Source organism: Copadichromis virginalis, linkage group LG8 (assembly GCF_057382275.1).
Source record: "Copadichromis virginalis isolate Kocher_CV1m ecotype Utaka linkage group LG8, C_Virginalis_male_GT1.1, whole genome shotgun sequence".
Taxonomy (NCBI): Eukaryota; Metazoa; Chordata; class Actinopteri; order Cichliformes; family Cichlidae; genus Copadichromis; species Copadichromis virginalis.
In genome coordinates, this window is record NC_140625.1 from 26436802 (window position 1) to 26460066 (window position 23265).

Here is a 23265-nt window from a genome sequence, read left to right on the forward strand (position 1 = left end):
ACCTGCCAATTGCCCATTAATACAAGTTTTCTTAGTCTTTGAACTCAACTGGAGTGACAGTTCTTTCCTACGTTGGTGTTTTGACCACACATCTGCATTTGTTGAGTCTTTCTGCTGATTTATTCAGTTCTTTCACTTAAAATAATGTATACAGCAGACACTCAGTAAAAGTTTAAAGTCACTAATTCAATAAACAAGATGTTGACTAGAGCAGCACTTGTGTTTATTGAACTAGTCAATGTTTGCATCCATAAATGGATTATGAGTCTACTTTGCCAGCTTGCAATGTTTTCAGTTCAGTTGTAGTCAGCACTCTTAAACCACGGTGTGGAGCTTAGGGACTTAAGGTGTGGTTGTTTGCTTTGAGAAACGCTCTGGCTCTTTGTGAAGCTGGTCTTTAATAATGGATGTGTTGGGACTGCAGATCCCAGGGTAAGGAGGCCGGGACAGGCCCGGCAAATAGGAAGGAAGCCATCGGCTGTGAACCCAGTTGAACCTACTGTGCCTCTGCATTGTGTTGTGTAGAAGTACAGTATAGGCCTTTACACACTACTACCCTTTACACACAAAGAGATACGCATGCCTACGCTTTACTTGCTTCACTTTTTTTTGCATTGAAGTGCTCATAGTGTGCATGCATATTGAATCATTTATGAGCACTAGCTTAGTCTAAATATACACAGACTTTTTGTGAATGAAATGAAGATATTATTAATGTGTAGCCTGGATTTCTGAATCTCTGCCCTGTAGCTACGATGCTAGCAGACAGGCTGCTTCATCCCTCCTCCTTTGGTTGCAAAGTAACATTGTAGCAGAATTTCTTGTTAGGTATTGGGTTTTGCAGCCTCCACCACTAGGGAGCTGCCCAGGGTCACCTCACCTTGCCTCCAGGCTCACGTTGACGTTAAGCCTGTATAGTAAAGCTTTGTCAGAGTGAACGATTTACAGATTCGTGAAAATGGTTTTAAAATAAAAAACAATACATATATAAACTTATATCATGAATAGTATTTGTAAGGCAGGCTACGAGGTCATTATTGATCTTAATTAAATGATCTTGATAAAACTGTCACTCTTGTCCTATTTTGGGGTGACCGTGGCTCAGGGGGGTTGGGAAGCAGATCTGTAACCGGAAGGTCGCCGGCTCGATCCCCGGGCTCTCTGTCCTGGTCGTTGTGTCCTTGGGCAAGACACTTTACCCTATCGCCTATGAAAAAAAGGGACTGGCCATCTCTTGGATTTATGTAAGCATCTTGCATGTATTTAACACAATTGCCTCATGTTTTAAAGTTAAATGTAACTATATAGTGTAAAAACTACATGATATGCAGAAAGGGTGTATTAAATTGTTCATATCATGTTCAGGTGAAGTAAGTCAATAAGATAGCAACGTTAAATCTCGTGAAACCACGCGTGATTTCATCTCGCGGGCTTTGGATCGTGGTTTAAAAAAGGCATCCATCTCAGTCAAGTCGAGCAGCCAACTCTACGTTTTTGGTATGTCTTGATTTTTTGAATTAATATTTACCATATTTCAGCCAAATGTAGTTAAACGTCTAGAGTGTCGCCATGTAACATGCTAAAAAAGAGCCGTTAGCTTATTTGCTGTTTTATCTGTTGTCAAAGAATTGGCGCTTTTTCATTTGAATTTGTCTTTGGCACAAGAGCCGTAATATCACATTAAACCTAATTACGAGGCACTCATAACATAATTTGGTTTTCTGTGTGAATAGATTTGCCAACTGACTCTTCAGTTACATTGTGTATTTACTGCACCATGGTGTTAGTGAGATTTTGGACATTGAACAGCTTTAGCTAATATCATCAGCGGCATTATGCTAGCTTACATCCCTACCCCTCCTGGCCTCACCTGCTGTCCTTTTGTTTTTGTTTTTGTTTTTTTTGCTGCACATTGAGAGACGACCTCTATTCTGCATTTCACCAGGAGTCAGCTGATGGATTGTGGGTTCAAGGTGTTATGGTAAGAAAGTATATTCTATTTTCGTTTCTGTAACTTAATTATAATGGGTTTTTTATAATTATTAGGTGCATGCATACTCACCCTATTAATACAACTGAGAAATCCAAAATCTGCCATAGGTTTAACTTATACCTGTATGTATTGCCAGAAAGGTGATTACTGGACTCGCATTAATGCACACTTGAACTGAAATGAGGTTGTAACTTGTGGGTTGTTGGGTTGCAAATCAGAAACAAACATCTTTGGATTTTTTTTAATCCCATAAGATCTGGAAACACAGTTTTTATTCAACAAAACATTACTGATTAACCAAGCACAGTGCCTGCTGTTATTTCAAAATAATTTTATGTCATTTCAGATAAAATGCAGCATTCCAGTGCATCCCAACCATGCCTTTACAGTCAAGGTTTCTGACGGAGCTGAGTTTCTCTCTGACAGTCTGCTGAAAGTGTTTGCAAAGTGATCGGGGGAACAGGGCACAAAGCTAAAGGATGTAGCTGCCATTATGACAGTAAGAACTTTAAAATTCTTTAACTACAAAGTGTATATGTATTGCATTAGGTCAGTAAAATTTTTATGCTACATCCATTGAAACAGTCAACTATTACCTGTGAGTAATGATTCCACTAAAAGGATGCCATAATTTTCGTCATGCATTTACTGGCCCACTGAGAAAAATTTATCTTTTTTTAAAAATAAATGTTCTGGAAACTATATATCCATAAAGTTGATGTCAAACAGGAACTTTTGATATTGCTTTGTAGATGCTGGTGTTGCATGTTGACTGGTTTAAAAAGTCAAGAGTTTTTGTCTGGGATCATTTTCTTCTGTGCTACTGAAAAGTTCACAAATCTCTGTTTTCTTTGTTATAATAGTCAAGGATGACATTAATGCTCGGAGTCCCTCATCAAAGTGCTCCGCATCTGTGTGAAAGACAATTGCAACATCTTGGTGCAGGAGTTCATGGTGAGTGTTTTATGAGTAGATTGTGGATTTGCAACCTTTAAAAATGCATTTAGTTATCCACTTGATCCTCATTGGACTGGTTAGGACCAGTAGTCCTCTTTAATAATTTGAAGTTCACATGAGGCCTGGTAGTGAACTCGGCCGCCGGCCCTTGAGGCCCCACCCCCACCCCTGTATTAGGGGTCACATCAGTGTGAAAAAACTTTAAATTTGTCATTCTAATGACCAAAGGAAAATCCCACCAGTATTTACATTAGCTTTTGTTTGAAAAAAAAAAAAAAAAAGACCAACTGACCAACAGCTAACCAAATTGTGGGGCTGAAAGTCTAAATTCTAACATCTTCTGAGTGACATAGCCTGGATTTCTGATGGGCCGGTGTCTTTCTAACAAAAACTAATGTAAAGCATTTGAAATTATTATGTTTTTCACCCTCTCTTAGAAACTCTGTTAGACCATGAATGGCAGCATGGCAGGCCACTCTTTGGCTATAGCTATTTACTATGTTGCTTGCATTGGTTTAAATTACTCTAACATTAGAACTGGTAGATTCAAAAGAGATGAGTTTAAAAAGGAATCTTAAAGAAATGTTTTGTGTTTAACCAGGACTTGACTGAGGCCACTGCACAGATTGAGAAAACCACAATGAACATCTGTCTCCAGAGATGCGCCAGGCAATGACTTTTCTGATGTTGTTCTTCAAGATCTGGATAACGTGACCTTTGCAGTAGCCATGCTGTTTGGACCTTTTTTATTCCTTCAACATGAGTTACCCATCACAACTCTGCTACACTTTTGAGGTGATTCAATGGGTGGTAATGGAGTTGGATGCAACTCAGCTCTCAAGAAAAGCTCACAACTAAGACAAAACTGCTCCTGCAACGAAGCTCACTGTTATGCATGTGAGGTGACCAGCTCTAGGTGAGAGGACATTTAAATCTCACACTTGTTCTGCTGCATTTTTGAAGCTCAATTCCAGGAACGGATCGCAGGGTTCATTTTTATATACTCTGCAACTGCCATGAGGACGAGCTGTTTTTTGTTGTTGTTTGTTTTTCCTTTTGCTCTGTACAAGTTCTGTTTGTCTGTTTGGCAGCATTTTTAAATTTCTCTTTGTATTTTTTCTTTCTTTTACTAGTGAAGAGATGTAGCGTGAACAGTTATACAGTCTAAATATCCCATATGGGTCGTGTGAAATGGTATTTTCAGTTTCATTCAGTTGAAGTAAAAAACGTTGAATATTTCTAAGTGTGCTGTTTTGAACCAAGATGTCACAGTATGATCAGTGCTGTAATTTTTGACAGTCACTGTATCAATGTTATTTTTGCGTCTCTTGAATAAAGTTTTTGACCTGCAAGTGCTAATTTCTTTAGTTATTGGGGTAAAATGGGTAGTGTTAATAGGAAGGTGTTTGCCAATTCAGTAACCTAATTTAATGTTAATGGAAACTAACATTACCTCAAATTGTTTAGTTATAATTGTTGTTTAACTGAATCTTGATGTCAGAGGCCTTAAATAGAATGTTTTGTATTGTTCTTTCCCAACATTTTTCAAAAGAAACAGTCTAATTTCTTTGCTGCGATTGATTCCAGAGAACACGGAAGAACTGACATTATTTAACTGTTGATTTATATAGATTCAGTAGAGGAGTAATGTCAGTTTAATTCTTTACCTACTGCAGTGAAATTAGACATGTTGTTTTGAAAGGTTACTGGTGGATGCCAGCAACCATCTTGGAAGAGAACAATACAATCTGTTATAAGGCCTCCATTTGAAAATTGTGTATTTGATACTAGAATATAATAGCAAAATGTAATTTGAAGATAACATGTAGTATTTAAGTGACCAAGTAGTATTGGGTAAAAGTTATTGAATCGTGTTGGGATAACGTGAGAAAATTGTGAAGGATTAAAATATTCCAAGAGCTCAAATTACTTCATCAAAACATGTTTAAGTCACATTTTATCAACACAAATTGCACAGGTTTATTGAACATGAATAAATTGTGTTAATTTAACTCAATTGTTTAAGTTGCTGCCAAAGCAAAACATCTGTGTGCAACAAATGTCCACCATTGAATTAAGTAAATCCAACAACATATTTTTTTCAGTGTACTGGTGTTGGCCAGAGGGGCCGATGGCGCGATATGGCAGCCTCGCTTCTGTCAGTCTGCCCCAGGGCAGCTGTGGCTACAACTGTAGCTTGCCTCCACCAGTGTGTGAATGTGAGAGTGAATGAATAGTGGCATTGTAAAGCGCTTTGGGTTCCTTGAAAAGCGCTATATAAATCCAATCCATTATTATTTGCTATGGATCCCTCACTTTTCTATGTGTTATACATAAAGTACACCCCTTTCCTTTACAGTGTCAATTTCACCTCTTTCTAGAAGCACCTAAAAACATGCTTGCTGTTTAGTTCAGCTCCAGATGAGATAACTAAATGAGAGAATTCAATTAACAAGCTATGTCTAAAATCATAATGAGAAAACTTTATTGTCCATTGCAGTGTAGTAGAAATATGTCTTAAGCATAAGTGTATGCAAATAAAACTGCAGATATATGAACAAAAAACTTTATAAACAACACATACCAAGGCAGAATTATTACTCACAAAGTTTAATCTGTGGAGAATTGACTGGTGCCTTTATTTCTGGATTTCTCAGAGTCTCTCACCCATTTTCACTCCATTGTCACTGTGCAGATTTCCTAAGGCACGCGAGCTTCCACCTGGGGCTTTCTTCGCCCCCCATCTGTAACTCCAGACATTTAGTGATGGCAGCAGGCTGGCAGGCTGTGTTTATAGCCATAAAAACACCACAATGTCAAGAACCACCTCTTTTTTTCCTTTTATTTGTTTTTAATTTTATTTGCATTTAAAAATAAGGTCAGGGTAAATGAAATTCAAGAACTGCATCAGGCTTATTAAGTTAATGATTATTCATGTCAAATTATCACCATAATATCAAACAAAGTAATCTTTAGCAGACTTATGACCAATGAAAAATTATGTCTGGCCTCCAAAACAGCTCACACTAATTTCAAAGTATATTTGATATTATTTGTGGTAGTCTTCATGTTCCTCCAGGTAATTTCCTGTTTTACTTTGAAGTTTAGTTGTTTAGATGTGCCTTATTTTGGTTTTAATTCATGCATTTGTTCTTTTCCCTCTTTTGTGATTGTCATTACTTTCACCTGTTTGATTGCATCCACCTGTGTCCTGTTCCCACCTGTCTCTTAACATCATTCACCCTTGTGTACTTTTATAAACCTGGCTTTCCCTTTAACTTTGCCACATTTTCTTCCGGCTTCCTGTACCTATTTTTTGGACTTCTTTTTAGCTGTTGGACTTTCTGTATTTTTAGATTCTTGTATTAACTACTTTTTTCTCTTTTTGTTTTTTTTCGCTACCCCGTGCCATGCACTTGAGTCCAAAATCAAAACTTCCTTAACACAAAAATTTCTCTAAGAATCAGTGACATTGCATAAATACTTATACTGTAGCTGCAGTGTTTGTCCAGATGCTTACCAAAGCTTTGGTGTTATCAGTTCTCCTCATGTCCCATGCCTAGCTGTGATCTTGTTAGATCAGCTGCTCTCAATGCCAGCTAACATACGCTCATGGCTCAGCTGATAGGTTTCATTGCATCCCATTGACAAATCTAACATAAGATGTGCTATTTGCACTGCTTTGCTATGCCCATAGGTGCTGGTTCTTCTGCAAGCTACTTTGAAACCCACCTCCAACCACTCATCACTAAATCACCAAATACAAATGACTGCAGATAGAAATAGCAGTCATCTTATAAATATAGTAATCTTTAATGAAATATATTTTGCTTGCATCATAACTTTGCCATATCATTGTACAACAGCTTTTATATACTTCCAGTTTTCTTCTCCATTTCTATTTCTTTCTTCTATTTTTTGTGTTTTCGATTATGTGCAATTTCTTTTGTTTTAAAAAATTATGTGCAATTAGTGGCACTAAATGTACCATAAACTTGGAATACAACTTATAACCTAAATACGCAAGGAGGTTTTTTGTTCAGAATCAATGGGCAGTGCCTTTGGCCAGGTTGGATGTGGATGCAGGCATTGGGCCAGGCAGGCTGGAGCAGCCAGAAGCTTGTACTGCTTTGTTATGGTTTGTTAGCTGTGTGGGACTGTTTGCTTTGTATGGGTCTAATGTGCAATAACGCAGCTCTAAAAGGGGATGTGTATTAGAGCAGGAGGTAAGCAGAAACAGATTCATTGTTTCCTGGAAGTAGGGTGAATGATGATGGAGGTGAAAATACTGGAGCAGAGCTGTCTGAGAATAGAGAGATTGTTCTTTTTGTCTGTTGTCCTACAAAAAATAAAATAAAAAAGACAAATACATCAGAGTCTGCAGACTGAAAAATGGACACCTTTATAGGTCCTCAGCAGTTTCAAATGGTGCCCATTAGAGCTGGATTGGACTGGTTGGTGAAGAGGGTAGTACACACTGCTGTATGAAAACCAACCATTACTGAGAAAAAAGACTTTTTGGGGGGGACTATAATCGAACTCACAATGGCTGATGCTTTAGACACTCAAATAGCCAAATTTTCTTATTTTTCTTATTTTCAGCACAGTACAACAAGCTGTGCTTATGTGTTACAGACATAGGAGTAATGCTTACTGACAATGAACCTCTACTTAGATATTCAAGAGAAATAAATAAAATAAATGATCTAAATGATTCCAATATTCATTCAATTAAAACATTTCAGATATATTAATCGTATTAGAGCGCTTCATGCGCCCCACAGGATGTAGGCAGTATTTTAACAGACACCCAAGGATGTTTAGCAGTTTGTTTTTTTTTATCCATCACCTTGACTTCACTTTGTTTTAAACTGCTCAGTAGCTAGCCCAAGCCTAACACTGGTTTACATTACACTGACCAGGTCACTGTTGTGGTGATTACCTGAGAGTCTCATTCTGTAGTGTGGACTGCAGCCGGTAACAGGAGTCCTTGTTGTGATTCTGTAGGAAATCCTGAAATAAATGCGGTTATTTTTCAAAAACAATTATTCCAAACCTTCAAAATGTAGTGCAAGTCTGGCCACACAGTTTACGTTAGCTAGATGAATATATAGGGTAACTGAAACTGTGTTACTTTAGTGTTTAATGAGCACATGTGCTACCGTTAACATGAATGATGGCATGTTAGTGAATTGTATTACATTATTAAATTAAATTTTTTAATTTTATTTTAAATTTATCACTGCATATTTGTTTTTCTTTTCTCACTTCTACCATCTGTAACCTTTGAAGCACTTTAACCCTATAATGCCCGTTGTATCATATTTGATATGAGTTTCTGAGACCTCTAGCTCATCAACATGATCAATACTTGACATAATTTCAAAATGTTATAGACAAAACTAAAATTAACACTGTTGTTAACAAAAAGTTGCAAAAAATGCCCAATGTATTCTATGCGATACAGAAAATATATAATAAATATACAATAAAAATATATCATACACAACATGATATAGCAAAATAAATTGTGGATTTTGTTATAAGGGTTAATAAACATCTCAGTTCCAAAAAAATCTGAATTTTCTGGCTAGTTTTTTGAAGGGTTGGGTCTTTCAGGGTTAAACTGGAAAAAAAGTTGCTGAGCGATTATAGGTTTGATTGATATTTGTAATTAGACCTCGAGTCATGAGAACTCTACTTTGGAAATAAGTTGAGACAAAAGGCACTTTAATGTGACTTTTGTTTGAAAAATCAGTACGAGGGAGCTGCTTTTGTCTCCCAGCAGATACTCAGTATTTGGCTGTTCATCAACAGATGCAGCGAAACACTGTGTGCTGCATGTGGTGTTATTGCGACCTGTTTGTCAAAATACCACTTTAAAAAAAAATTGTGCTGACACACTGCTTTGCTGTATCTGTCAGGTGCTGTTAGTACTGTTATTTGTCTCAGATGTCTTGTTCTGTGTCTGCACATTCATCATTTTATTTCAATTTCAGAGGCTCTGTGAGTTTAGTCCAGTGCCTCTAAATTGAAATTAAATTGTAGACTGGTAAGCATATTTGATCAGTTTTTTCATCTCTGATCATTAACCTCTTCTCGCCTTTGCAGGTTTGTCGCTCAGAATACAATGCGTCTGCAGAAACTTGGTGTGACACACGTCTTAAATGTAGCAGAGGGCACCTCCTTCATGCATGTCAACACCAGTGCGGATTTCTACGCTGGCACGGGCATCACCTATCATGGCATCCAGGCCAATGACACAGAGCAGTTCGACCTCAGTGCCTTCTTTGAGGAAGGGGCTGATTTTATCGACAAGGCCCTAGCGCACAATAATGGCAAAGGTGGGGTTATTTTGTCGTTTATGTTTTATCTATTGGACTAAGGAGGTAAATGTTAACTCTTGAAATACATGTATTCATTTTTAGTAGAATATTAAAATAATGGCCACCAAACTTTTGTGTGCAAGTGATCTACCACTTAGCAACAAGTGTACAAAGTGGTAGGACATCCTAACACTTTGCACATATAACGTTGTTGACATTTTTTGCTTGATTTGTAAATGGGGGGGAAAAAAAAGAAGGACAGACTGTGGGATGTTTTTCTTACTTACGCTTATGTGCATTAAACTGTGGACTACAAGCTGTCCAGAGACCAAAGAACTTCCCGTTACAGTCTTGTGTAGCAAAGAAAAGCACCAAATTCTGTTAAATAGCTGTTTGCCAAATTTGTAGTCGGTTTCTTGAGAAAGCACAAAAATAATACATCATTTCTACATTCTTCAGACTATTTTTATTTAGTGAGGTCCTAAAAAGCTGTTCAGGAGCCATAACTAGAGATAACACCCACTCGATGTTTGAAAAAGCCCATTGTTTTCCCTCTATTGACTATATATGGTGCTAGGAAGTCTGTATGCTTATATATGCACAGGTAGAGAATATATTGATTGACTATATTACATTACATCAGTATTAGTATGTGTTAGTACCCCACAACTTGGGTAAAACTAGCACCTAAATATATCCAGCACTTCAAAGAAATGTATCCCTTATGCTGGATATTTATATTTATTTAACAAATGGGAGCACTATGCCTTTCTTACTTCAATAGCTCACACTTAAAAGTAATTTGCTCCAAAAGTTGAGACATGAAAACAAGTTCCTCTTGTTGTTTGTCTAACAAGATCCAGTCTTAGTTCCAGTCTTAGTACTCCTCATTGTTGTGGATCTTAAAGCAACAACAGGAGATAATCACAGTGGCCCTGAACACCTCTCGCTAAATCTGACACACTCATGAGTCCTGCTCCATATTCCATTACCCGATCACATCCCTGCACATCAGCATCGTCACAATGTTTGATGTGTAGCACACCTGTAAGATGTTAAACGGGTGCTGTAATACTTTGGGACTGTGTAAAAGAACAGAACAAGTACTGCAGTAAAAAGTTGTAAGAAAGGGGAAGATACAGAAATCACTAGGGAACTGAGTCTTGACTTTCATACAACTTCTAGGTCAGGCATACTATACACCATTTCAGGTGTGCAAACTTTGAATTTTGAATAGTACGAATCAAAAAGCAGCTGTTTCAAATCTGAAACCTAGCATCTTAATTCCCCGAATGTTTTTTGTCACTACAGTGCTGTGGTAAATCAAGAATGAAGAGCTCCTGTGGAGAAGAGCGCATAAGAGATTTAGCATGCCTCATCTCTGCTTGGTGGTTTTGCCGCAGTTTGACATTTGTGCATTGTGCCACATTAAGTGTGACATTTTGTGACCCTCAGCTGTAAGCTTGGAAAAGGTCCAAGGTCCAGGATTTTAATGAGGAACTGCACTAATGCATTGCTCCTGTGAGTTTTCCATAATGAAGACACAAGGTTACAGTGTGCAGATCTGTGTATTTTCCTCCAATCAACAGAAAACCAACACATTAAAACTGCAATGATAAAAAGTAATTTAACGGCATCAACTGTGGTGATATGGAGAAATGGTTGGATTCATGATCTAGAATTAAAGTATGATAGATAATAATTTATGCTGGAATGTATATTTCAGACAAAATTTATATTTTTTAAATAAATTATTAATTTATTATTTATAGTTATTTAGCTTGACAAATTGAGGGCATGCAGGGGGTGGAGGGTGCTGCTCCGTCTGCGTAAGCAGCCATTGAGACTGTATCGGACATGCCTCCTTGCTTTGATTGGTTGTTTTTAATTTGGGTGTGGTAGTTTCTTGCAGATCACGTTTGAAGCACTGAGAGGAGCCTTAAGAGCCTGATGCTTTTTTTTTTCAGTGGCTCATGCAATGCAATGAAAATGTGTTGCTGCACCGAGCAAGTGGCAGGACATAGTTTAGGAGCTTTTTTTGAACGCCATAGTTCAACAAATTTGGAGTGTGTTGCCAATAAAAAGGAGGCATCCTGCTGGAAAAACTTTTAAAAATTCTGCCTAATCGTTCTGTCCTCTGCAGCTCCATCAAACAGTACGCTGAACCTTTAAGGTCAAAATGATGGAATGAATACATGCCCATACTTTTGCACCATGCATGAATCAAGTGCCTGGATCCAGAAGGTTAGCTCAATCTGAATTCGTTTATATTTTCCTAAGAGCATCGGGATGAGTTTTTCTCATTTTAGTTAGATTTTTGAAGATATGCAAAATGTGGAAGTTTCTTCCCACGTCAAAATTCCTAGCTCCTGATATGATTTCAGATAAACTCCAGGAGTTGATCATTTCTTATTTGGGCCCTGAGAAATTGGTAGGCACATTTTTCCATAGAGCTGAGCATTGTCACTACAAACATAAAATTACTCTCATAAGTGGTGGAGGCATGTGTGGATTAATATACTGTGCATGTCCTCGTGGGGAACATGCACAGTTCCCCATGAGGAGCATTAACGTAAATATTTTTTTAATGTTGTAGTGAAGGGAACATGATTAGAAAACTGTTTAAATATTTTGTAATTAAATCGTATGTTGTTTCTGTAGATCCAGTGCCAACTGTCAATATGGTGGATGAATAGTATACAAATAGACAAAGAATGGGAGAAAGGGTCAGTCAGGGGGTGTAAAGTGTACATAGCTGTGCCAGTGCTGCAGTTCGGACTGGATGCTAATGCTGCTAGCTTGGTCTACAGGAGGACCGCAGCATTGAGAGAACGATGCTGACTGCACCCACTGACAACTCCTGTTGAGGAAAAGAGTGCCCAACAGTGGATAGAATTTAATGTTTTTCCAACAAATGCAGATAAGACTATTAAGTCTAATAAAACAATAAAATACAAGACACAGTAAAGACTGAGGGATATTGGAGCTGGACAGTGATGGAGCAAGTGAGTTGAGAGCCAAAGAGCGTGTGTGTCTAACAAGAGGATACAGTGGAATTAGAATTGATCTGTGGCAGACATGGTGATTTGGTATTGAAGAGGTCACGTCATTGGCATGGAAGTGTTCCCGGAGTGTGAGAGAGGAGCCAGTCAAAGAAAAAGGAGAGAAGAGGGAGAGAAAGATGTTGGGGATAAAACTATAGTAGAGACAGAGAGAGGTGTTGGGTTTCAAATAAAGTGCAGAATCTGCAGATCTGACCTGAGCCGAGCACATCAGCTGCTCTGTGAAGGTTGCCAAGTTAAATCCCCTGTGGCGTTTTAGCCAGTCTGTAATGGAAGTGTAAGTTAGACAAAGGTACACCTTAAAAATGAACACAAACACACAAACTGGCATGAACATAAAAATACAGAACAGTAAACACATATGTATTTTGCACACACAAAGACGACATTGATTCTTTGCTGTGGTCGGGATGTGGGTTCACCTCAGCTGGTGGAAGATGATTGACTTTGCTGAGTCTGCAGCAAAGGTCATGTCTTATATATGCAGCTTCTAGAAGAGAAGCTGCTTTGCTGGACAATCTTGGTCACAGCATATGTTTTCCAACTACTCTAACAATCTCTTATTTTCTATTTATTTGTTTCTGCTTCATTTCCTCATTTTCTTCCACCTCCTACTTTTTGTCCTGCAGTCTCAAAATTACCACGAGGGAAAACTCCTGTTTGTGCTCTGGTGCTTTAAGGACACTGTATACTTGATACGAACCTGAAAAATCATGTTTTATTTCTGTGTTGAATGTTCACTTATCTTAATTTAATGCCCCACATGTGAGAAATAAAAAGAAATAGACACAATATATTTGATTTGATTAATGATTTGCATTAAAGGGGACTTTTTGTGTTAATTTCAAACTCCAAATGTGTATTCTTGGACTCGACTAGAGTAGCTTTGCATGATTCATGGTTTATTTTAATCCTTACTTATCTTGTGGTGGCCCTTTGTACTGACGTTTACTTCATTCTCTACCTGAATAACTATTTTGCCTCCTTTCTGAAAAGCCAGCTTTTTTTTTTTGATTGGCTGTTCTTCACAAACTATATGTTTAAACAGTTAATGGGAGGGGCTTAATTTGTCACAGTCTGTGCCTACGGTGGCCATATAAGGGATAGCCACTCTAATATATTTGGATTAATTAATAACTCAAGCGCACAGCTTTCTCTTAAATCTCAAACTCACTTGCTGTTTAGTTTAGCTCAAGCAAAGATGGCTAAAAGAGTTTTCAGTCAAAAAGATCTATCTAGAGGAAGTTCAAAGAAATCCCAATCAAGACAATATACACAGATCAGTAAGTCCATGACTTCACGAATAATTGTCATAATTGTGATCATAGTTTTTGTGGCAGTCAAGCAGCCTTCTGTAACAGCTGGTCATTGTTCATGAATAAAGATAGCCAGGGCAATCCGACAAGTTTCATTTATATGCTTCTTCCAGTGTCATACCGGGAACAGATATTTTTGACGCTCTTACAGAGTGACAATTACAGGATGTACTAGTTTATGCTTTTTCCTGTGCAGTGGATAACAGATAGCAGAGGAGCCACAATGAGGCCTGAGAAAACTCTTCTATGAAAACTATTTCTCTGTGGTGTGTGTGTGTGTGTGTGTGTGTGTGTGTGTGTGTGTGTGTGTGTGTGTGTGTGTGTGTGTGTGTGTGTGTGTGTGTGTGTGTGTGTGAAACCAGCCTCGCACCATAAACAGCTTTCATCTTATTGTTCTCTGTGTCCTCCAGGGAAGGTGTATGTACACTGCAGAGAAGGCTACAGCCGCTCCCCCACCATGGTTGTTGCTTACCTCATGCTGCGCCACAGAATGGATGCACGGCTGGCGGTGGCCACTGTGCGGCACAAGAGAGAGATCGGTCCTAACGACGGCTTCCTTCGCCAACTGTGCCAACTCAACGAGAAGCTGGCAAAGGAGGGCAAGCTGAACGGGGACCTGGGCAAATTAAAGGCCAAGTGAAAGCTGGAGAGGTGCTGCCCGTCTCCTCCGGCCCTGCCTTTGACTGGCTGCAGCTGCTCTGGTAGACTGACCCCACCCTGACCAAACCAGCACTCATCTAACACATCAGGGGTATTCTGAAGCATACATGCATTTATCTGTGGAATTATTCCTCGTGTTCACACACACTTGCACATGTACATGCTGTTCTGTTTGAATCTTTAGTCCATGTCTCTCACTGCTGTTCTACAAAGAGTGTGATCTCAAAAAAAAACCCATCCCCCTTTTTATAACTCCACACAGATTTTGCTGCTCATACCCTAAAGCTCTGAATTCCTCTCATTTCTGAGCTACTTAAAGCATTCCTTCAATTCCCACAACTTAGAAATTTGATATCTTTGCCCTGATTTTAAAATTTTACTTACAAACTTGTAGGAAATAGAAGATTATAGCACAATCATTCCATAGTTTACCACTGCCGGGAATGTCAGTGATGTCTCCGCCAGTAGGAGTACTCTAAATAATTCCAAATAAACTCCTAAATATTGAAAGTTGATGGCCACAAATGATGCAACACAGAGTGGATGAAGGAAAATCCCACATTCCATTAAATCTTAAAAAAAAAAAAACAATGACACCCAGTCGATTCCTAAAAATCCTTAATTCTTCCCTTTGGGAGAAAGATTTAATGCACAAACACAGATGACTCACACTCTAATGCACCCTAATACACAATGTAGCATTTCAGTTAACAGACTCAGGCCTCTTGTTTGACAGCGGTAGCATGAAATTTATCTGCAGCGCAAACGGTTGTCGACAGAGCCGCCGCTGCTGAGAACAGGAAAAGGTCGAGCCAATTAAAAATAATGAGCTGCGTGAGGCGTTCACGTAGCAGCCATATTTAGCCTCTGATATGATGAGTGTTCACTGCAGCTGGATAGTAGCTCAGTACAGTAGATGCAGAAATCTGAGGAGAACGCTGGATCAAATATCTGCTTAAAAACACGAAATGCTTTGCCTTCAATTTGAAATGAGCTTATTGTCATTCCCAGTAATGGGCACATGTGAGTGGTTTTAAAGTATGTTTGTAGCCAGAGGACGGCTTTTCTTTTCTTTTTTTTAATAACATTTTTATTAAAAATAAGTTTAGGTTTGATAATCTTCAAATTTGTGAGACTGCAACAGCATGTTAGGGTCACTAAAGGTTAACAAAAAATAAAATTGAGGCTAATGTGACAAATTTACAAGAAAAAAACTTGTATCTGCCTTTGTTTCTCATGAATTTGTATGTTTTTGTAAAATAATAAATTGTCCTTTTTTCCTGAATTTATGAATATGATTATAATCTTGAAGATTTTGGACTTTTTCTCAGATTGTAAACATCCTTACCAAGCCCCTTACACACTCGCAGTAGCCCTAATACACTGTTGCTAAATGTTCTTAAAATACCATAATCGGTATGTTGTTTGTCAGTAACTCTTGCTTTGTCTTTCAGCACATTGCTTGCCTTTAAAAAATAGTTTACAAAGTGCTTTGACACAATACATATTAAAGTCACATAGAAAGAAACGGGCGATAAGCAAAACGATGACCAGAAGGGAATCCAGTTATGGAATCACACTAAAGCCAAAGTATAAAAATGTGTTTTAAGAAGTGATTCACTGCAGGTTGCATAATTTTCATGTATTGTTACATGTTAAGTCATCATCATGATCTCAATATGGAGAAAATAACTAACTGGGATTATGATTTTTTCCGAAACCCAGCAGCACGACCTCTTGTTCTTAGAGGAAAATCGTAACTTGCTTATCTTTATCAACAAGGCTAAAATACTCCCAAACAATTTACTAGTTATAGTTGCACTTGCCTCCTTTAAACTTACTGAGCTGAAACGATAATTTCCCCTGTAGAGACTGCCCTCCGGTGGTGTTTCTCTGCATTACACATCAAGGCATGACCTCATTTCTGCACCTGTATCAGGAGCTTCTATTTTTTTGATAATATTTTTCTGGATAATATAAAGGTAACACACAAGGCTGTTGCATGTGAATGTAGGTTCTTCAGTTAAAGATGGCAAAATAGTTACTGTTGCACTTTGGGTTTGAGAAAGTGGGTTATGAATATTCTGCTCAGAGGTGTTTAAGATGTTGTTGTTTACTCTGCCACCTTCAAACTAGGGGCCTGTTGTTTTAACTGTCAAATGCATCAGCCAGATGGGATGCCACCCGCTTTCAACAGAAAGATCCAGCCATCACGCCACCAGAGAGTTGCACACTGCCAATTCCCTGACACAACCATTCACTCAGAATCCCAAAACCACTGTTTCATCCACACAGAGGTCCCCACACAACATGTCACTTATCTCACCCCTAAATGTGTGTGTCATACGCTAACTAATACACACACAGGGTCAAATTAGATCACAACGCCTTTTTTTGTTGTTTTTTGTTTTGTTTTGTGTGCACTAAAGCATTGCAATATATGTCAATACCCCATCCGATATATAGAATGTAATCACATTTATATGACTAACAAGGCAGTAGCTGTTACATATAGGCAACTTTAGTTCAGCAGTACATTTTGTATTTAATACTGGGCATAATACTGTAAACTAGACCTAGTGCCAGGAAGGATGGCGATGGAGTGAATTCTTGCACCACATGAGTCCTCAAGTTAGAGAAGTCGCACGAGCGAGATCAGACACGCATAGACTCGTGAACTAAATGTCATGTTGGCAGGATTGTTGTCATGCAAGAGAGGAAGAGGAAAACTAGGTTCTCACCTCATTAATGGCACTATTTATTCCTCCTTTGATATATCTGTATACATTTAAATATATACATGTATACTGTATATACATATTTAAGTGTTGACATATATGAATGTATGAGCAATGTGTCTATAACGTGTAGGTAATGTCAGTATCGTCTTTATATAACATGTTCTACTTGTATGTAGCGCTTTCATTCTTTCTGTTAATTACATGCACATTAATATTTGGATATGATGTGCATGTAAATTGTTCTGTGTAATTGTGGTAGTTCATATCGCAATTGTGCAAAACGTGCTTATGATGGCAGGGTTTTTTTTTTTTTCCTGGTGTAGCCAGGATACTGGGGCATGTAATCATTGTATCTAAGTAGCGTTTTGTACAGCGTAACGTCTTCATATCAGTGCAAATGGATTCATTAAATACAGCAAGATGCAGGTGGCATCATTAGACGCAAGTGACCATCCAAAGATGGACTCATCCCATCACCCATTTCATTTGGCATTATTTCCATCTCTCGCTTTTGATGCTTTAGGATCGATATATGGGTTTGTTTGGATGAGAGTGTTAGTGAGAGGAATATTTTTAGGTGAAAGGAAATAACAGGATCACGTCTGGTGTCCCTCAAACCACTCGTGCTTATGGAATGAAAAAAGAAAGAAAATGGAAAAAATATGACCAAAAATATTGCATAAAAGATCCATGTCCAGAAACTAAAGGGAGGTTTTGAAAAGTGACAAAAGGCATTTAATATAAAACTAAAGATCCACCTTGAGTGGCTGGACTTGGATATTTTATGGTCCTAGTTTTTCAGACGTTCAGACCTTGCAGATCTGTAGTCTTGTTGCTCTCTCCTCTTACGTAAAGCGAGCACAAAGCAGTCAAGCAAAGTGCGCCATTTAATAAGTCAGCTTTTACATTTATATTTTTCTTTATAATTTTAGGTACATTAAGCAGATCAAGATTAAAGTCTCACATTAAATGTTCATATTTCAAAGCAAGCAGTGGAAGTCTACCCAAATTAATCACTTACTTGTTTGAAAATGAAATTTTCAAGAAAGTATTTGACTGCTCCAGCACATTTTTTATGTCTTAAAGTAAAATATCTTCTGCTGTTGGACTGTTAATGATAATTTGGCTCTGGGAAATTACAAAGTTCGGTTTTCACTGTTTTTTCAGAGGCTTTATTGACCAAATAACCTATTGATCAATCAGGAGAACAATTCTCAGATTGATTAATAATGAGGAAAAAGCACCTTCCTGCTCCATGTAGTGCAAGTAAAGAGTACATGAGTCTACAAATATACAGCCAGCAGAGACATTTTAAAGGCCATGTGTTTGTGCTGATTCCAAAACATACACTGAAATGTCCAGTGCTGCTCTGGCCTCTGACTCATTATTGGCCAGGAGGAAAAGTCAGAGAAGGTAATGTTCTCACAGGGAGTTAAAACCGAGGACAAACCCTGCAGAGCGAGAACATAAGTGCGCTTGTGATTGCGGTTCATGCGCAGGTTGTTCCAGTTGACTCTGAGCCCTCTCATTTGGCCATTTTTATACATGTGAAAATGTTTTAAGCAAAGCATTTGATTTCACATCTTGCAAACGCTGCTTCCTCTTGTGGCAAGATAAATCGGGTGCAGTAGTTCAAATTCCCGACCTTTAAGTATAATTTAGTAAATGCGTCATACCACTCATTCCCATCACCTCATCATGAACCCCACACCACCATTATTGTCAATGAAAAGGTAGTACAGATATACGGCTATATTATGTGTTTAAATTGTCAGTTCCAAGCGACATACGCGACAAAAACAATTTATATTATAGATGATTGGCTTTGCCATCATTCAGATGGCCTGGGGTTTCACTCATGCAACTGTTTGGATCTGCTCTATAATACTGCCCTCCTTCTGAATACACAAAAAGCAACAACAAGACACGGTTTGGTACCTCTTTAAATTTGGGAATTGGTATAAATGTCCTCAGCTCATTCCAGGATGAGGGTACGTACTTTAAAGCATCAACTGCCTACACCGACCTGCTTATCGGGTAACTCATGGAGGGTTTTCAAAGCACTCTGTGGTTGCCCAAACTGATTTTCTGATGCAACTGAAATGACTTTTTGGATGCAATGATGTGAACAGAGAGTTTTTATCATGGCAACACTGCTGGCTTAAACACTGTTCTGTAAAAGAAAAAAACACTGCCACCTGCTTGTTCAACAAATCTACTGGTTTGCACACCAATTTTAATTATTTAAAGTGGACCTATTATGCATATGTATTTTTAAATTTTTTTAGTACTATAACAATGATGCATGCTCATTTTACAACTTACAGTTAGAGAGCTAAAATGGCTCAGTGCAAACAGAAGACAAATGGAGGGGCTGCATCGAGGCTCAGTATGAAATAAATATGGACTGTTTTGAATGAGAATTATGCAAAGCTAATCTACTAAATTTAGACTGTATTTATATAGCTACAGTTCACAGCAACAATTCTTTTGAGGTACTTTATATATTAAGATGAATATTGGCTGCAATATTAGTGAGAGAGCCTCAACATTGAGCAGCAGCAATGGTGAGGAGAAAGAACTCCCTTTTAATAGGAAGAAACTGGCTCGTGGGGGGGAAGAGAGAAAACAGAACAAAACACAAAAGACAAAATCAAAATTAAAGTCATGCAGTTGTGGCGTGGAGACACACAGGACATCGTTAAGGGTCACCTTATTCAATGCCAATTATCTTTCTCCAAAAGGAAACTTTGAAGAGAGGTCCTCTGTCTCCTGAATCCAATGTGCAGGTTCCTTAGCTGAATGGCTCCCATTCAACTTTTAGAAACTTTAGGGACCACAAATAACTGGGGATTTATGCTTCATCGTATCTACAAATATTCTGAAACCCTATGACCTAACCTACACCCTAACCCTAAAAATGAGGCTACAAGTCCCATAAACATGGCCCACAACTACCACGATTGGCCTGTCCAGTACTGTTACCACTCAGCCGTAAAACGCCGATGGGATATTGTCATCACCCTGCCAGGCAGGCGGTGTGGACACCCAAGTTTGTGAATGTAATAAGTTGAGAAAAAGGCAACCTAGGAGTTTCAAATTGATACCATAGATGTATCTGTTAAAAGTGTCAGACAAATTTAAATCTCAGTGATCTCAACCCCAAGATCAAGGTCAGAGGTCAAGTTTTCTGAAAATCTTCTAAATCCGATAACTCAAAAAGGACGTCCAAGTATTTTGAAACTGATGCCACAGGTGCATCTGTATTTTAAAATTTGTCATTAAGAGAATAATAACCATTGCCTCAATATAAGGAATAATAATCATAGTATCAATATAAGGGCAAATATCAGCAAATTCCTGAAGGGGTACTGCCAAACCTGTTGGAATGGACATGAGGGAATGTACAGAGAAGTGGAAAAACTTGAGGGATAAATATGTTTGCCTTTGAAGAGAAAAAATACTGACCACAACAAAGAGTAGTGATGCCAGGAGGGAAAAATGCCGGATATTTTATTTGTTCCTATTGTGGCAGGCACTGCATTTAAAACACTGGGACACAACCACAAGGTAATTAACACACAACCATAAATGCTGCCAGCAATGTCGGCCGCTGGAGTAGTTCATGTCATGGCCTCTAAAAAGACTCACTGCAGAAGTCTAAATCAGATAATACTCAGATAATAATTCAGATATAAGATACCGTAGGATCTGATTGCGAATCCCAACCCTGATACTGAATGATTTTAAGGAGAAGGGAGCCAGTGAAGAGAAGCCAATATGGATCTGGAAATGAGCATAATAGGTCCACTTTAACACATCGTAAGTATTTATAATCCAGTCTCATGTTGTTTGTCTAGGTCTCTTTTCATTTTTATTTATTTTGCCCCTTATGTGAAACCCTGAATTGCCAATCTGAAGCACCCGTTTGTTTAAACAGTACCAGCATCTTTTTGTGGGTAATAGAGTATGTGTTATGTATTATCGAAAATGTTGAAATGCCATTGATATTGATATATATGGTTCTATATTCTGAGTATGTAACAAAAGGCATTAAGACCGTTGTGAATTGCTGCATTTTACTGTAACTGGGGTGTTACAGTGTAAAGATAGGACATTGTTTGATATTTGGGAGTTATTAAAAAAAAAAGTTTGACTTATTTTCTCCTCAAAGTAACATTTAGTTTTTTAATCTAGATTAAAGTTTATTCTTAGTTTCATTAAAGAAGGCTGTTTGTTTGTTTTCATTTCAGAGGGTTTTTTCTATGGTAGGAAATGTGTGACCCACTTCTCCAGTGTAACCAGTGAGTTTATTATCCGTGTTGTTTTTGGATGAGTCACTCACATGTATAATGGTAGTCAGACTAGGGCCAGACTGTAATTGCAGCTCATTCATAGCGCCCGTTTTAAAACCAGAGAGGAGAGGAGGATGGAGGGTTGTTAAATTACTCGACTGGAGCCAGGTAGTTGTGTTTATTATTGCAGAAAAGTACCTTAAATTGACTTACAAATAATTTCCTGCGATTTTCACTCAAACTCGCTGTCCCATGTGGCGTGTCTCTGTAAGGCAAGAAGCTGCCATGTTTAAGACCTCTGTGACTGACAGCCGATATCTTACATCATGGAAACTCATCTGGCTTCTTGATGTAGTAAACTCCTTCCCTTCTCTTACCCTTCAGGGCGTTCAAACAAACACCGGAAATGACTTGCAAATACCATCTGGCGCAGGTAAGGCGCTGACATGCAGAGCTGTCATCATTTCTCTTCCACTTTGCACTCCCATCCTGATGAACAGCTTAAAGCAAGAGTTTTAGCACAAATGAGCCCACTGCCCGACTCCTCCTGGAGTCCATTACACAGTCTCGTCACATATTTCTGTTGTACAGATATGTACAGATGTTGCAAAGGATGTTGTTGGGATGATGTTGTATTGGCTGTTAATGGGTATATGCACATATATACTGATCGGTGGCAAATTAAAGGAAAAGTGAGGGGATCCAGTGGCTTTGTTGTGCTGTTGGAGGCATTTTGCAGGCATAGTTTGTCCCCTTAATGATATCGTCTCTTCCAGGATGACAGTAGCCCCATAAACGGGGCACAAAGAGTGGTTTGGAAATTATGTGAGGAAACTGTGGCTCATCATCATCCAAATGCCAGTGCCAAGGAGCATTGAAGCGACTCTTGCAGCTCATAGTCTTGCCACACCTTTAAAAGCCACTTTATGTTCTTATTTTTTCCTGTAATCTGTCACCTTTCTGTACATATATATTTGTCACCACCACTGTCATCTCAGCATAAGCATCACAACAGTAACGGCACTCGGCACCCAAAGCCTTACGGAAACGATCGATTCTTTACGATATGTTTTTGAGTTTTTTGTGTATCTCACTTCACACAGTAGGAAGGGACAGCTCCCTTATTATAGAGCGAGACATCGTTGAAGTGCACTTGATTTTAAATTGCAATGTTATTTTTCTTACCTTTGAGAAGTCCCTTCTTTCTTATGTTTAAGAAATAAATGGCTGAGGTATTAACGGCTTTGAGTGGTTTATTATTTTGTCAAACATAACACGATTATTTTAAAGTGACTTTGTTCTCTCCCGCGAGAGAAAAATCATCTGGGATCAAGAGACTGTTGCATCAAAACCAGACAGTGCTAATAATTTATATATAAAATATGAAATAAGCTAACATTGGTAAACAGTGGCCTAAAAAAAACAACCCCACCAAAAAATAACAGTACTTGGATCATAGCTTCTAGGCCTGAAAGGTGAGGCCACAGAAGTGCCTTAAATCTGCATTTATCTTAACTGCCAGCTAGGGGGCGACTCCTGTGATTGTATACAAGTCTATAGGAAAACATTCCAGTTTCCTGATGACTTTATGGGCTTGGTCACTAGCTTCAGATCTTGTTGTATTGTAATAAGAGCATTATTAAACTAAAGATTAAGGGATGGCCATTGGCTAACAACAGAGCCCTTATTGCTCTGTGTGTTGTACACAAGCAGTTTATTAATAGGCTTAACTGACAAAAGCACAAATTAGGTAATTTGTCCATCCATCCATCCATCTTCTTCCGCTTTATCTGGGGCTGGGTCGCGGGGGCAGCAGCCTAAGCAGAGAAGCCCAGACCTCCCTCTCCCCAGCCACCTCTTCTAGCTTGTCCGGAGGAACACCAAGGCGTTCCCAGGCCAGCCGAGAGATAAAATC

General features: G+C 38.5%; 1 protein-coding gene and 1 long non-coding RNA gene across 3 annotated transcripts in view; both read left to right on the forward strand.

Moving 5' to 3' along the window:
* dusp3a (dual specificity phosphatase 3a) overlaps positions 1-22593 on the forward strand; it is a 27742-nt gene extending 5149 nt beyond the window's left edge. The window contains exons 2-3 of the mRNA XM_085466836.1: positions 9062-9294; positions 14065-22593. Of these exons, the coding sequence (XP_085322962.1) occupies positions 9062-9294; positions 14065-14294 (463 nt within the window). The 3' untranslated portion in view covers positions 14295-22593. The remainder of the gene's footprint in view (positions 1-9061; positions 9295-14064) is intronic.
* LOC146703567 (uncharacterized) lies at positions 1205-5056 on the forward strand. 2 transcript variants are annotated; one of them, XR_014922031.1, is made up of 5 exons: positions 1205-1497; positions 1918-1981; positions 2340-2492; positions 2857-2947; positions 3552-5056. It is a non-coding gene; the product is annotated as an uncharacterized LOC146703567 (long non-coding RNA). The 2 variants fall into 2 exon arrangements; XR_014922030.1 differs by having other exon boundaries at positions 1206-1981.
* Positions 22594-23265: the final 672 nt, after the last annotated feature.